At 44.3% G+C, this 16,164-nt stretch overlaps 1 protein-coding gene across 1 annotated transcript in view; it reads left to right on the top strand.

Moving 5' to 3' along the window:
- Positions 1 to 16,164, top strand: part of GALNT14 (polypeptide N-acetylgalactosaminyltransferase 14) — a 531,963-nt gene that overhangs the window by 417,911 nt on the left and 97,888 nt on the right. The window contains exon 4 of the mRNA XM_073556362.1: positions 11,039 to 11,106. Coding sequence (XP_073412463.1) covers positions 11,039 to 11,106 — 68 coding nt within the window. The remainder of the gene's footprint in view (positions 1 to 11,038; positions 11,107 to 16,164) is intronic.

Below are 16,164 nucleotides of genomic sequence, written 5' to 3'. Positions count from 1 at the left end.
CTAGATGTTAGACCAAGGACCAGAACAGTGGTACCCCCTGAGGATGAAGAATTTTATCCATTGGTACCAGCTGCCACTCCTACCGACTTACTGGTGGCAGAGACATCACCAACAACAGCCGATAGGGAAGGGAAGGGAAGCAAAAGACCAGAAAAAGCCATACACCTGACAAATGCTATTGAGAACTCTGCTATTAGAAGTGGAAAGGAAGAACAAAGACGAAAGAATCTAATTAATAAAAATATTGGAGAAAGAGAAACCAATCACAAACTAAAATGTTTCTATACTAATGCACAAAGCATGGGCAACAAACAAGGAGAATTGGAACTACTAACACAGGAACAGAAATATGATGTAATTGGAATCACTGAAACTTGGTGGGACAATACACATGATTGGAATACAAGACTAGAAGGATACAACTTATTTGCAAGAAACAGACTTGATAAACGAGGAGGGGGTGTCGCATTGTATGTTCGAAACGCGTATATCTGCACAGAGATTGAAGCTTCAGAGACTGGGAGTTCTGTGGAAACTGTTTGGGTAAGAATACAAGGACAGAACAATGGAAAGGACACCATTGTAGGCATTTACTACAGGCCGCCTGTGCAAGCCGAAGATATAGATGAACTCTTTATGCATCAGATGGCCAAGTTCTCCAAAAAATATGACATAGTTGTCATGGGAGATTTCAACTATCCAGACATTTGTTGGGAATCTCTCTCAGGCAAAACTAACAGGTCAAGGAAATTCTTATCCTCTCTTGCTGACAACTTTATCTTCCAAAAGGTAAGTGAGAAAACAAGGGGAACTGCTACCTTGGATCTAATCCTTATAAACAGGGAGGAAATGGTTGAGGAGGTAAAAGTGGCTGGGACCCTAGGAGGTAGCGACCATGCTATTTTAGAATTTTGGATTACTAGAGGTGGAAGACCTGTGAAGACTCAGACGTCAAGGTTAGATTTCAGAAAGGCAGATTTTAAGGGATTCAGAAAGAGAATTGGAGGGATCCAATGGCTGGATATCCTTAAAGACAAAAATGTCCAGGAAGGATGGGAAATCTTGAAAAATGAAATTCTCAAAGCACAGTTGTTAACAATTCCGAAAAGAGGGAAGAATAGGAAGCATTTAAGGAAACCAGGATGGATGAACACAGAACTTAAGCACATGCTAAAAAGGAAGAAAAAAATGTTTATAAAATGGAAAGAGGGAGGCATATCTAAAGAAGAATATAATGCTGTCTGCAGAACCTGCAGGGCACAAATCAGATTAGCTAAAGCTGAAAATGAACTGAGGCTTGCAAGAGATGTCAAAAGCAATAATAAAGGATTTTGGGGATATGTCAAAAGTAAAAGAAAAGTCAAAGATGCTATAGGATTTTTACAGGATGAAAATGATGAAATGGTAAGACAGGATGTTGAGAAGGCTGAACTTTTAAATTCCTATTTTGCATCTGTTTTCTCTCAGAAAGGAAATGCAACATCAACTGTTATTCACTGTCCTATTAAGGGAATAGAAGAATCCAGGATATCTATAAACTGAAAGATAGTGAGGAAACACTTAGCTAACCTAAATGAATTCAAGTCTCCAGGTCCAGATGAATTACACCCCAGAGTACTGAAGGAGATAGCAGAAGAAATTTTTGAACCCCTCTCCATAATCTTTGAAAATTCTTGGAGAACAGGAGAAGTGCCAGAAGACTGGAGAAGAGCAAATGTTGTTCCTATCTTCAAAAAGGGGAAGAAGGTGGACCCAGGCAACTATAGGCCGGTGAGTCTGACTTCTATACCAGGAAAGATCTTTGAACAAATTATTAAACAACATGTATGTCAATACCTGGATAAGAATGAAGTGATTAAACAGAGTCAGCATGGGTTTCTAACTAATAAGTCATGTCAGACTAACTTAATTTCCTTCTATGACGGTATCACTGATTGGGTGGATCAAGGAAATGCTGTAGATATAGTATATCTTGACTTCAGCAAAGCATTTGACAAAGTCTCTCATACAATCCTTATTGAAAAAATGACTAAGTATGGAATGGACAAGGCAACTGTTAGGTGGATTCATAACTGGCTTAGTGATCGGACCCAAAGAGTGGTCGTAAATGGCTGCACATCCAGTTGGAAGAATGTCTCAAGTGGGGTACTACAGGGCTCTGTCCTGGGCCCTGTATTGTTCAACATCTTTATCAACGATTTAGATGAAGGAATTGAGGGTAAACTGATTAAATTTGCTGATGACACAAAGCTAGGAGGGATAGCTAATACTAGAGAAGAGAGAGAGAGGATTCAAAAAGATTTAAATAAACTGGAGAAGTGGGCAGCAACTAACAGAATGGTTTTTAACAGGGAGAAATGCAAAGTACTACATCTGGGCAATAAAAATGAAAAAAGCATATATAGAATGGGAGGAATAGGGCTAAGTGACAGCACATGTGAAAAAGACTTGGGTATACTAATAGATCACAGACTGAATATGAGTCAACAGTGTGATGCAGCAGCAAAAAAGGCAAATGCAATTCTAGGATGTATTAACAGAAGCATACAGTCTAGATCACGTGAAGTCATTATTTCCCTCTACTCCTCTTTGGTCAGACCTCATCTGGAATATTGTGTCCAGTTTTGGGCACCACATTTTAAAAAAGACATCAACAAACTGGAGCAAGTTCAGAAAAGAGCGACCAGAATGGTGACCGGTCTGCAAACCCTGTCTTATGAGGAAAGGTTGCAGGATTTGGGAATGTTTAGTTTGCAAAAGAGAAGACTGAGAGGAGACTTAATAGCTGTCTACAAATATCTAAAGGGTTGTCACATTGTAGAAGGATCAACTTTATTCTCATTTGCACAAGGAAAGACTAGAAGCAATGGGATGAAACTGAATGGGAAGAGACACAGATTAGATATTAGAAAAAACTTTTTGACAGTTAGAGTGATCAATGAGTGGAACAGGCTGCCACGAGAAGTGGTGAGTTCTCCTTCAATGGAAGTCTTCAAACAGAGGCTGGACAGACATCTGACTGGGATGATTTAGCGAATCCTGCTTTGAGCAGGGGGTTGGACCAGATGGCCCAGGAGGTCCCTTCCAACTCTACGATTCTATGATTCTATGATTCTATGATATGCCTACCCCAGCTGTTCCTCAGGCAGCAGCTGTTTCCAGAATTTCTACTGAGGGTCAGCGATTCCTCAACCCATCTGGACACCCAGAGCATCTCCCTGGAAGCAGCCCAAGCAACCAGCTTCCAGAACCCCAGGAGGGGATAACTAGCCATAATGTTGATTTAAACTAACTTTTGTTACCCAGGAGGGTACTTGCACCGTTGTGCCTTCTTTTTGGTTATCATGTTTTTGTTTTCTTGTTTTCTTCCCAGTTGTTGCCCAGTTTGTTTGGCAGCCTTTATACTTGAACTGTAGAGATCATGGACGCTGAGTGATCCAGAACTGCTAATGTACATAGTTTGCACCTCTTTAGGTGCTTTCTCTTGGTTTTACATAGGAACCTGCCCTTGGAACAAGGACTACCTCGTTATAAGGACATTTGCAGACATGATGGCCAGTCCAATGTCTACTCTTTGCACTTATTGATAATGCTTAGTATTTTTGAACAAGAAACTAGAAAGTGATAGTGTGAAGTGAAAGTATTAATGACAGATTTCATAGGGTTTAATTGAGAAAGAAGTACAGTGAATGTTTTACAATGTTTGAATAGAGATGTGAGAATTGAATAAAGATATGCGGATGACGAATCAGGCAATAACGGTTGTCACTCCTAAGAGAAAAGGAAAAGAAGAGAGTAGAAAATGTGAAAGATAACAGAAAAGAAATGTGTTGCTAGAAAATGTGTTACTCAAGCTGATAGTGAATTTGCTTCCATAGCACTTTAAATTAGGTAGCATAACTTTAAATATAGATAGTTAAATTGTTTGCTACATTCAAGAATGAGTGCCTCTCATATTGAGAAGATTAGATAAGAACTGTTTATTTGCATTACAAAATTTTGTATGTTCCAGTATTGTCAACTTGGTTTCCTTGCAGCCCGCGGACGTGTTGTGTTTAACGGGGGAGTATGTGGCACCCCTGAGGCTCATTCGCCACAGAGGTACTGCACCTCCTCCTGAGGTGTGGTGCCCCACCATCCAGGTAAGGTGGAGGCTCCTGACCACACTCCAACACCTGCACCCCACACCACAAAGTAGTGTAGCAATGCACCTTCGGCGGCTCCCTGCTTGGAGTATAGCAAAGCACCCATTGGTGGCTCCCTGCTTGGAACACGAAACGTGCTGGGTGGTGGGTGGAGCTTAGTTACATTAAAGAGAACGGGAAGAGTTTAGGATTTTGTCAGTCTGACGGAGTCAGAGTTGTTGTGGAGTTGGAGAGAGAAGAAGATCCCCAGAGAGAGGGGTAGATGGATGGAAGTGCTGCAGCAGATCCCAGTGACCTGGGTCTGGTGGCACAGAAAAGGAAGAGAGAGAGAGCGACATAGACTGAAAGCCTGATTTTCCATAGAAAGAAGGATTAGTACGGAACGTGAGGAGTAAAAGAGAACAGAGGACTTGGGTTAGAGGAGAACCCTTCCTAGAAGTTCTAAGCGCAAGGCCGGGGCCCGGTCCCCGAGGTTGTATGACATCATTGCTGCACCACACCATCTGACCCAGAGGATCTGTCTGCAGCGTTGGCTTACATTTCTATTGCCGAACACCACAGGTGGCGTCACGAATCACTCATCATAAGCACACTGAACATCCTCCTTTTACAATGGGCGCCCAGGGCCACGGGCCGGGTCCCAGCTCCCATTAAGGCTCATCGGGCCCGGTACCGAGTACCCCGCAGCCCTGGGTGTGAGGGCGACCCGCATCTCCTGTATACTCCTAGTACTTCTCCAGTATACTTCTTGTACTTCTCTTGTATACTCCTTGTACATCTCCTGTATACTCCATGTACATCTGCTGTATACTCCTAGTACATCTGCTGTATACTCCTTGTACTTCTCCTGTATACTTCTTGTAACACTCCTGTATACACCTTGCACTACTCCTATATACTTCTTGTACATCTCTTGTATACTCCCTGTACCTATCCTGTATACTCCTTGCACCTCTCCCGTATACTCCTGGGGGTGAAGCGCCTCCCAATAATTCCCCCCCTTTGTCATATGCAGCCAGTTATGTCACCGAGCAGGTGGTCGCTCTCCACCTCCGTCACTTGCCCGGATCCGGCAGGACTGGGAATCGTGAACCATATGATGTTCTCTAAAAATAAGATAATTACTAAGACCCGGGGAAATCACAGCAAAGTCTTTATCTAAAATATAAGTCAATAATTACCGAGCCCCCCTCAGCTTTGTATGTCAGTGTCCACTAGGGTGACCGGATCTCATATGGGGGGAAAAAATGTCAGAATCTTGTTCGTCTGGACCCCACAAAACAATTCCCCTTTCCAGATATTGAGATAGCCAAAATTTGAGCTCGATCAAACGACGTTAACCCGTGCCGCTCGTCGCTCAAAGTTTGAAAAAATCCAAATTGAGGTATTTTAAGATTTAGGTATTTTGCATAGTCTGTTAGACTATAAAGAATGTGACAACAACATTGCAGAAATAGCCCTGACCAAATTTTCGGACCATTTGTGGTATTTGAATGCAGAGTTGGTGGGATTATCGTTTTTTGATCCCACCATTACAATGAAAAGTTGTTAATGGCTAATAAATTGCTCAGTAGCACAGATGAACCATCAGAGCACGCTAACCTACATGAGTTGATAATTTTACATAGTTATCTAATCTATTCTAGAGCTTTTGATAAAGTAGTTTTTGAAACGTCAGAATATAACGCTCGGCATTTGCTTACAACTTGCAGGACATATTGCTTTTGTTCTTCATCTTTTGTCAGAAGGTCGTTAAAGTCGGTTACTTCCTACCTCTTTTAATTTTTCTTTCCTAACTTTTGGATTTACAACCCTAGCGTGCTCTGATGGTTCATCTGTGCTACTGAGCAATTTATTAGCCATTAACAACTTTTCATTGTCTGTAATGGTGGGATCAAAAAACGATAATCCCACCAACTCTGCATTCAAATACCACAAATGGTTCGAAAAATTGGTCATGGCTATTTCTGCAATGTTGTTGTCACATTCTTTATAGTCTAACAGACTATGCAAAATACCTAAATCTTAAAATACCTCAATTTGGATTTTTTCAAACTTTGAGCGACGAGCGGCACGGGTTAACGTCGTTTGATCGAGCTCAAATTTTGGCTATCTCAATATCTGGAAAGGGGAATCGTTTTGTGGGGTCTAGACGGACAAAATTCCGACATCGATTTTTTGCGGTCACCCTAGTGTCCACACTCTATAATAGGGAAGAGATGGGATCACCTATCTAGGAAAGCTAGAAGGATAACAGTGCACGGCCCGGGGAAAATGCCCTCAAGGCATCATATGAGGGAGCCACACTGCAGGGGCATCCTACTGTCCGCAGAAGGGGCGTCATACTGTCCGCAGAAGGGGCGTCATACTGTCCGCAGAAGGGGCATCCTACTGTCCGCAGAAGGGAGATCCTACTGTCCGCAGAAGGGAGATCCTACTGTCCGCATGTAATGTAAAATGTCTGTAAGGTAGAACTTTCTAGAATCCTCAATTCTTTCCAGAAAATCACCTTGTCACACCGCAGCATCCCCCCTCCTTATCAGCTGTGTGTCCGCACTGGTAATAGGACACTTCCTTTATAACATTTGGCCCCTCTCCACAGGGAATGCTAATTAGTTAAGGAAAAGCATTGTCTTCGTTCTCAGATCTGTGGCTGAATGAAAAACTATGGGTGATATTAAAGAGACTGAACCGCAAAAACCATACACCGCCGAGATATAATAATTATATCACTGTGTGGGCAACGAAACCAGCTTTTATAACCTCTAATTTTCACGGCTCTAACCCCGCCAGAAGCTGAGATATGGATTGCTCCAAAACGGAGTGTCCTAAGTATGGCATGTCTGATGTCGTTCTAATATACTCGATGAACTACAGCCTATGAGGCCCTCAGTGAGTTGATATGAGCTTCCCTCATTGAGATATGGTTATCATAAGTTTTTTTTAGTTAATTGGCAACTTGGAGAAAGGGGGGATGAACTTCTGCAGACTGCCTCTTTCGTGATGTCACAGACCCTGGGACATAAGGCACCCCTCCCTTACAGTGCTTCAGTTAAGCTGGAGTTCTGATGCTGAACAGACCTACCCCATGTCTTGGAATGTTTGGCCGCCACCCATCCCCCGAGCCACATGGGTTGCCTAATACCAACTAAGCACAAGTAAGTGTACTTTCTGCTTTCATCCCTGTTATGTTATATTTGTATTGTACATATTTAATGTCTCAACTTTATAGCAAGTTTTATCTATGTAATTACTGCCCACATTTTAGGAATAAGTGATAAAATCTATTAGCTCTGTCTCCCTGCTCTAAGAAACGAACTATGCGCCTTTGTTAGATAATCGCTACTGATTTGGGGTATGTCACGGACCCTCTTAATTAACTCTGTGATTAAGTAAAGCATGGCTGGTGGCAGCATGGTGTGTTCGGTTGGTTAGGCTGGTTGGCAGTACGGAAAGGGTCTTATATGCTGAATAAGGGGGGCTGCGGCCACAGCATTGATAATTCCCTTACTGTAGTAGTCTAATTGGCCGGGCACAACAAGCATCCCGTCCGGCGACTAATTATCCTAGGTGCAGTTCCCTGACTGACCTGAGGGTAAGGGGGGCGCCGGAGAGCTGCGAGTTCCAAAGTGGAACTGAGAAAGTGGGATATACATAAATCCCCGTCGTTCTTAGAAGGTTGTTAGCAGTGGTGGGGCATCCAAAATACCCCCTTGCGGTAAATTGTTAGAGCAAGATTAGCTTGCTGTGTTTTGGTCACACGGTTCCAGTGGTGGGATAACTAAGATAAGCCCCCACTGTGCCTGTGATTGCCGTGTGCCGGCAGTGCGTCGCGTCCCTCCGTCCGCTGACAAATCCGTGTTAGTGGTGGGATCGTGGCGCATTGGTGGCACCGGCCGTGCTGTTCGTCACACCGCAGAAGGGACATCCTACTGTCCGCAGAAGGCATCCTACTGTCCGCAGAAGGCGCATCCTACTGTCCGCAGAAGGGGCATCCTACTGTCCGCAGAAGGGAGATCCTACTGTCCGCAGAATGGACATCCTACTGTCCGCAGAATGGACATCCTACTGTCCGCAGAATGGACATCCTACTGTCCGCAGAAGGGGCATCCTGTCCGCAGAAGGGAGATCCTACTGTCCGCAGAAGGGACATCCTACTGTCTGCAGAAGGGACATCCTACTGTACGCAGAAGGGACATCCTACTGTCTGCAGTAGGGGCGTCATACTGTCTGCAGTAGGGGCGTCATACTGTCTGCAGTAGGGGCGTCATACTGTCTGCAGTAGGGGCGTCATACTGTCTGCAGTAGGGGCGTCATACTGTCCGCAGTAGTGGCGTTATACTGTCCGCAGTAGTGGCGTCATACTGTCCGCAGTAGGGGCGTCATACTGTCCGCAGTAGGGGCGTCATACTGTCCGCAGTAGGGGTGTCATACTTTCTGCAGTAGGGGCGTCATACTGTCCGCAGTAGGGGCGTCATACTGTCCGTAGTAGGGGCGTCATACTGTCCGCAGTGGGGCGTCATACTGTCCGCAGTAGGGGCGTCATACTGTCTGCAGTAGGGGCGTCATACTGTCTGTAGTAGGGGCGTCATACTGTCCGCAGTAGTGGCGTTATACTGTCCGCAGTAGTGGTGTTATACTGTCCACAGTAGTGGCGTTATACTGTCCGCAGTAGTGGCGTCATACTGTCCGCAGTAGGAGCGTCATACTGTCCGCAGTAGGGGCGTCATACTGTCCGCAGTAGGGGCGTCATACTTTCTGCAGTAGGGGCGTCATACTGTCCGCAGTAGGGGCGTCATACTGTCCGCAGTAGGGGCGTCATACTGTCCGCAGTAGGGGCGTCATGCTGTCCGTAGTAGGGGCGTCATACTGTCCGCAGTAGGGGCGTCATACTGTCCGCAGTAGGGGCGTCATACTGTCCGCAGTAGGGGCGTCATGCTGTCCGCAGTAGGGGCGTCATACTGTCCGCAGTAGGGGCGTCATGCTGTCCGCAGTAGGGGCGTCATACTGTCCGCAGTAGGGGCGTCATACTGTCCGCTGTAGGGGCGTCATACTGTCTTCAGTAGGGGCGTCATGCTGTCCGCAGTAGGGGCGTCATACTGTCTTCAGTAGGGGCGTCATACTGTCTTCAGTAGGGGCGTCATACTGTCTTCAGTAGGGGCGTCATACTGTCTTCAGTAGGGGCGTCATGCTGTCCGCAGTAGGGGCGTCATGCTGTCCGCAGTAGGGGCGTCATACTGTCCGCAGTAGGGGCGTCATGCTGTCCGCAGTAGGGGCGTCATACTGTCCGCAGTAGGAGCGTCATACTGTCCGCAGTAGGGGCGTCATACTGTCTTCAGTAGGGGCGTCATGCTGTCCGCAGTAGGGGCGTCATACTGTCTTCAGTAGGGGCGTCATACTGTCTTCAGTAGGGGCGTCATACTGTCTTCAGTAGGGGCGTCATACTGTCTTCAGTAGGGGCGTCATGCTGTCCGCAGTAGGGGCGTCATGCTGTCCGCAGTAGGGGCGTCATACTGTCCGCAGTAGGGGCGTCATGCTGTCCGCAGTAGGGGCGTCATACTGTCCGCAGTAGGAGCGTCATACTGTCCGCAGTAGGGGCGTCATACTGTCTTCAGTAGGGGCGTCATGCTGTCCGCAGTAGGGGCGTCATACTGTCTTCAGTAGGGGCGTCATACTGTCCTCAGTAGGGGCGTCATACTGTTTGGAGGCAATAAAAGGGGAATTAAATTGTGTGGGAGCTGAAAGACTTCACTGGGGGGGCACTTTTTCTGTGTGGGTGCATAAAGGAGCTTGCGTTGGGTGGGGGGGCTGGTGCGGTGATCCTTCCACAGTGTGCACCCCTCTTTCTAGTCCTCCGTAGTTATTAGACTGTTAATATTTCCATTTTCCCGTTCCTTTCTGTTATTGTGTGATTTTTCTCCCATCATGTGACGTCTTTCCTTTGGCCGCTCTGCACGTTCTTATCTTCCTTTGACTCAATAGAACGTTTAGTTTACAGGAATTCGAATCCAACGCACAAAGGTTTTTTTTATCGCACTTAATTGTGCATTATGATTTGGAATTAAAGACGTTTCGCTGTTTGTCAGGGGGAAGCTGATAACGGGAATATCCTACTGACGCCTTCGGTAAACGGCACAATTAAAATTTCAATGTCCTGCTCCAAGTGACACGATGTTGCAGATGTAGCCGAGCTCCTTCTTTATGGATGTATAAGGAATCAGCCCCATCTGCAGTCCTATGTAAACACACATTAAAATGATAGTTCTATGAAAAGGGCTTATGACAACATTTCCTGGGGTCACTGATCTGTACATTTGGTCACTGTTATATTGTATAATCATTAATGTTACCACTTTCTTACATTCTTTAATTTATTTATCATTTTCAAAATCTTGTACTGTGCAGTGTTCAGAGTGCTGCTTAACCTGATACATTGCAACAATCCCTCAGCTGTGTGAGAAGGATTAGGAGATTTGAACAATGACAAGAATGTTCCTATTTCCCGACATCGAGCATTTTGAGCACTCGCTCTATGAGACATTTGCTGAACTTTATGTTGTTTTTGCGCCAAATTAATTTACAGAGAAACCAGAATTTCTCTTGGTTCGAAAATTTGAGGATCTTAAGTTCCAATAAGAAGCAAGACTTTACGTGCAACTGTGTAAATGTACAGATGGAGTGGACTTTAGGGCAACACGTCCGCATTTACATCCATAAAAGCGAATGCGATCTTAAAAAAAAAAACAGTAGCGAACCAAGTTGTGCAAGTGTTACACTAAAGGCTTCTCCACCTGCAAAGGTCATTTATTCATGGCCGCACGTTGTGTGTCTCTGTGACTGTGAATGTGAGAGCGCAGAAGCTCAGACACTCATGTTATCTCTGTCTTTTGCAGTGTACTGAATCGGACACCTATGCACCTCATTCATGAAATCATATTAGTGGACGACTACAGTGATAACTGTAAGTTTAAAGGGGGGTTGTCGGGTGTATAAATATCGGTTTTCAAACAACACCCTCTTAATTCTGTGAAGATTGTCTGCAGAGTGTCTCTCTTTGTATATTGATTTTAATAGGAACTATGTAATACTTCTTTTGCCCTGTGGTGGCGCTGCAGGGTAATTGAACACTAGCTATCGGCTTCTTCACAGATCACAGTTGATTATTGATCGCAGCAGAAAATCCCTCTGATCACTTTATTGTGAGGACCTTTTATGGCTGTCTTAACGTGCCTGCAAATCATGCTCTGAGTGCAGACTGCGGTTACTGTACGGGCTGTGAGTCTACTGACTTAAACTCTTCAGCCTGGTAAATGTCCATGAGGTTGTTGAATTTGGGCCAGGAGACCCGCGGCCGGAATTTAAATCATGGTCTGTACTCTGATTTTTAGACATGTGAAGTCAGCCTAAAGAAAAGAGATGGCCAAAGAGAGGGAATCCCTTTAAATGTTCATCACTGTTAAAGGGAGACTGTCAATATGTCCCTAAACCGCCACCATTTGCTTTTATTTTATCACTCCTTATAGGAAGTATTAGTGCAGAGGTAGCAGCTGCCAACACGAACTCTGCTGTGCTCCATTATTGTGAGTGAAGACTATGTTCTCCCCTTAAAGGTGCGCCATACAGGTGATTGACATTAAGCTCTAAAGTTACTAAGAAATAACATTGAATCAGAGCATCTGAGATTCCAGCCACCAAACAAAGTGGCTTACCAAAATATCCCTATAAAATCATACATTTTAAGAAAGCTTCAAAAATAGTACAGATTGTACAAGGTACCATAATGGGCACATAATTTGGTCTTAACCAGCTTATGATCATGTTCACAAAGCATAAAAGTTACAGCACTGTTCACATAAAGGCTATTATGTTTGTGGAGATAAGAATATGAGAAGGTTTTGAGCAAATTCTATGGATATCCACCAAATAATAGAGAGAAAGCATCAGAGATCTCATATATGCTGGTGCCGGGCGGATGCAGGTCCCATTGTGGTACCTTTTACTATTTGAATTACTTTTTTTTTATAAAACTTTAATAAAATGTATGATGTTATGGGGAAATGTTTGTGGACCTAAATCTCTGATTCACTGGAATTATGCTCTATTTTTGTCGTTGGGGCTCTATCCTCTTTGCGTACTGAGGCCACTCTTCACTTTGACGAAGTGGTGTGGTGTGCAATCACCGTAGAATGATGCAACTCTCAAGTTGGTGGCTGTATAGTTATATAAGAGAAAAAGATTAATGGCCACTTGTTCTTTTTTGAAATATCTTGTTGGTGTCATGTAAGTAGAGCCGTTTAGCAAAGGAGTCATGGAGGCCAGGTCACGTCAAATCTGTCTTGATTGACATCCTTGAGCACTGGATGCATCATCACATGCTCTGCTTTTACAGGCAGAATGCTCCTTGTGCAGATTATACAGATTACTCAGGTTCAAGTTTGCCCCGGATTAATGAGCAGATGATTCAGGTGCAGGTGACACAGGTACAAGTGCACCCAGGATCCCTGCATACAGTTGTGGCCAAAAGTATTGACACCCCTGCAATTCTGTCAGATAATACTCAGTTTCTTCCTGAAAATGATTGCAAACACAAATTCTTTGGTATTATTATCTTCAATTAATTTGTCTTAAATGAAAAAACACAAAAAAAATTGTCCTAAAGCCAAATTGGATATAATTTCACACCAAACATAAAAAAGAGGTTGGACAAAAGTATTGGCACTGTTCGAAAAATCATGTGATGCTTCTCTAATTTGTGTAATTAACAGCACCTGTAACTTACCTGTGGCACCTAACAGGTGTTGGCAATAACTAAATCACACTTGCAGCCAGTTGACATGGATTAAAGTTGACTCAACCTCTGTCCTGTGTCCTTGTGTGTACCACATTGAGCATGGAGAAAAGAAAGAAGACCAAAGAACTGTCTGAGGACTTGAGAAACCAAATTGTGAGGAAGCATGAGCAATCTCAAGGCTACAAGTCCATCTCCAAAGACCTGAATGTTCCTGTGTCTACCGTGCGCAGTGTCATCAAGAAGTGTAAAGCCCATGGCACTGTGGCTAACCTCCCTAGATGTGGACGGAAAAGAAAAATTGACAAGAGATTTCAACGCAAGATTGTGCGGATGTTGGATAAAGAACCTCGACTAACATCCAAACAAGTTCAAGCTGCCCTGCAGTCCGAGGATACAACATTGTCAACCCGTACTATCCGTCGGCGTCTGAATGAAAAGAGACTGTATGGTAGGAGACCCAGGAAGACCCCACTTCTTACCCCGAGACATAAAAAAGCCAGGCTGGAGTTTGCCAAAACTTACCTGAAAAAGCCTAAAATGTTTTGGAAGAATGTTCTCTGGTCAGATGAGACAAAAGTAGAGCTTTTTGGGCAAAGGCATCAACATAGAGTTTACAGGAGAAAAAATGAAGCATTCAAAGAAAAGAACACAGTCCCTACAGTCAAACATGGCGGAGGTTCCCTGATGTTTTGGGGTTGCTTTGCTGCCTCTGGCACTGGACTGCTTGACCGTGTGCATGGCATTATGAAGTCTGAAGACTACCAACAAATTTTGCAGCATAATGTAGGGCCCAGTGTGAGAAAGCTGGGTCTCCCTCAGAGGTCATGGGTCTTCCAGCAGGACAATGACCCAAAACACACTTCAAAAAGCACTAGAAAATGGTTTGAGAGAAAGCACTGGAGACTTCTAAGGTGGCCAGCAATGAGTCCAGACCTGAATCCCATAGAACACCTGTGGAGAGATCTAAAAATGGCAGTTTGGAGAAGGCACCCTTCAAATATCAGGGACCTGGAGCAGTTTGCCAAAGAAGAATGGTCTAAAATTCCAGCAGAGCATTGTAAGAAACTCATTGATGGTTACCGGAAGCGGTTGGTCGCAGTTATTTTGGCTAAAGGTTGTGCAACCAAGTATTAGGCTGAGGGTGCCAATACTTTTGTCTGGCCCATTTTTGGAGTTTTGTGTGAAATGATCAATGTTTTGCTTTTGGCTTCATTCTCTTTTGTGTTTTTTCATTTAAGACAAATTAAATGAAGATAATAATACCAAAGAATTTGTGCGTGCAATCATTTTCAGGAAGAAACTGAGTATTATCTGACAGAATTGCAGGGGTGTCAATACTTTTGGCAACAAAGCAACAAATGTACATGACATCGGTACAGATGCACCCAACCAAGATCATTGTGCATGTGCCGAACGCTGTAGCCAGTCAGAATAAGACGTGAAATTATGAGTCCTGTTCTCAATGCCTTCAGTCAAGCCAGATTGAGCCACCGTCATTCTTCTGCTGAGCAGCTCCTCCTCCGTGACTTCTGCAAGATAATTTGCATACAGCTCTTACAACGTTTTATCTGATGGTTGAAGACCAAGGTAGTGGCTCAGAGACCGACAGGCTCGCTTTAAATATGAGAGCAGATCGATGTTTCTTACTAAGTACACCCTACCATTTCACCATCCACAGTCTTGCTTAAAGAAAACCTGTCCGCAGGATTGTGCACAGTAACCTACAGACAGAGTCAGGTCGGCGCCGTTATACTGATTACAATGATACCTGGTGATGAAATCCATCTTGTGGTTGTTTTTTAATCTGTATTTTAATTTTTAAGCTGATGATATGCCCGTGCTCTGGGGCGGCCTGTGGGGCAAGGCGGATTCATATGGAGCTCTGATTAGGTATTCATAATCTTGCTAGAGAAGAAAAAAATATTTACTCCTCCAAGATGGCGCCTGTGCAGTAGCAGCTAACAGCAATTGCCTCTGTATGTACCGATAACTGCTACTGCACAGGCGCCATTTTAAAATTGATATATATTTTTTAATACTCCTCAGGAAAACATAAAGGACAGTTATTAACTGCACATTAAACATGCGATTATGCTGCAGTGCAGGGGTCACGGCCAGTGCCAGCCTGCAGAAGGGTTTTTTTGCAGTATGTACAGATATTCATCATGTAAACTAGGGGGCGGTCAGTGAGGGATCAGTGACCGGTCAGCAGTCTGCATTATGAATACCTAATCAGAGACCACATGAAGACCCCCCTCCAGGCCCGCCCCGAGCACGGGCATATCATTAACTCAAAACTAAAAATAACGATTAAACAACAACCACAAGACGGATTTCATCACCAGGTATCTGTGTAATCAGTATAACGGCGCCGACCTGACACTGCCTGTAGGTTACTGTGCACAATCCTGCTGATGAGTTCCCTATAAAGGTGGAAGCTGAGATTTGTGTTGCTGTTTGCAGCTCCCCTGTGTAGATGGAGGAACGCTGAGGTCTCCGGTGGTTTAAATTTGTAAATAAAAGAAACTTCCTAATACAAAATGATGTAAATATATCGAAAAAGTTGCCAACCAGTTGGATTCCAGCAACCTGATTTTGGCACCATGTTTATTTTCCACTGCATTTTGAGCAAGGGGACACCTTTGCTGATGTTCATGATGTTTACGTCCCCCTTGATGGGCAAGACTTACCCTAAAAAGTTCTAACGAGGGTCCCTCAGTGGCCATGAGGCCAATTTACCCACATTCAAGTTGAAAATGTAGGGACTTAGTCCCTTTCTCAAGTATTGCCCCCAACCTTGTCCTGAAAGGCCCCCACAACTCGCAGAACTTATTTTGCCCTTCTTTTTGGGACTGCCCAGAATTTGCTAGGATTGTAAGTCCCGCCAAATATTGGTATCTGTGCGCGATGCCTTCCATCAGGAAGATGCAGGTAATGAAGTCTCTGAATGAAGCGGCCATTACTCCATCTCCAGCCAAGAGCCTTAATATACAGGAACGATGGCTGAGCGGTAAGTGATTGCGCCAGAGGGACCCGCGGAGGAAATCTGCACAGACTGGAGACTATTAGGACATTCAGACTGTAAAGGATGGTGAGCTGATGTGACTCGGCGTGAGTGATGTCCCCCGGAGAATCCTCCCCGCACAAATAGATGAGTTTAATAAGTTTTAATGGATTCTTTAACTCCCTTTAATTCTGTGTTCAAAAGTCATGAAAGTAAATGAACTT

Source organism: Dendrobates tinctorius, unplaced genomic scaffold (genome assembly GCF_039654945.1).
Source record: "Dendrobates tinctorius isolate UK_male_01 unplaced genomic scaffold, ASM3965494v1 ptg000232l, whole genome shotgun sequence".
In the NCBI taxonomy this organism is placed as follows: Eukaryota; Metazoa; Chordata; class Amphibia; order Anura; family Dendrobatidae; genus Dendrobates; species Dendrobates tinctorius.
This window is presented reverse-complemented; position numbering and strand designations above follow the sequence as displayed.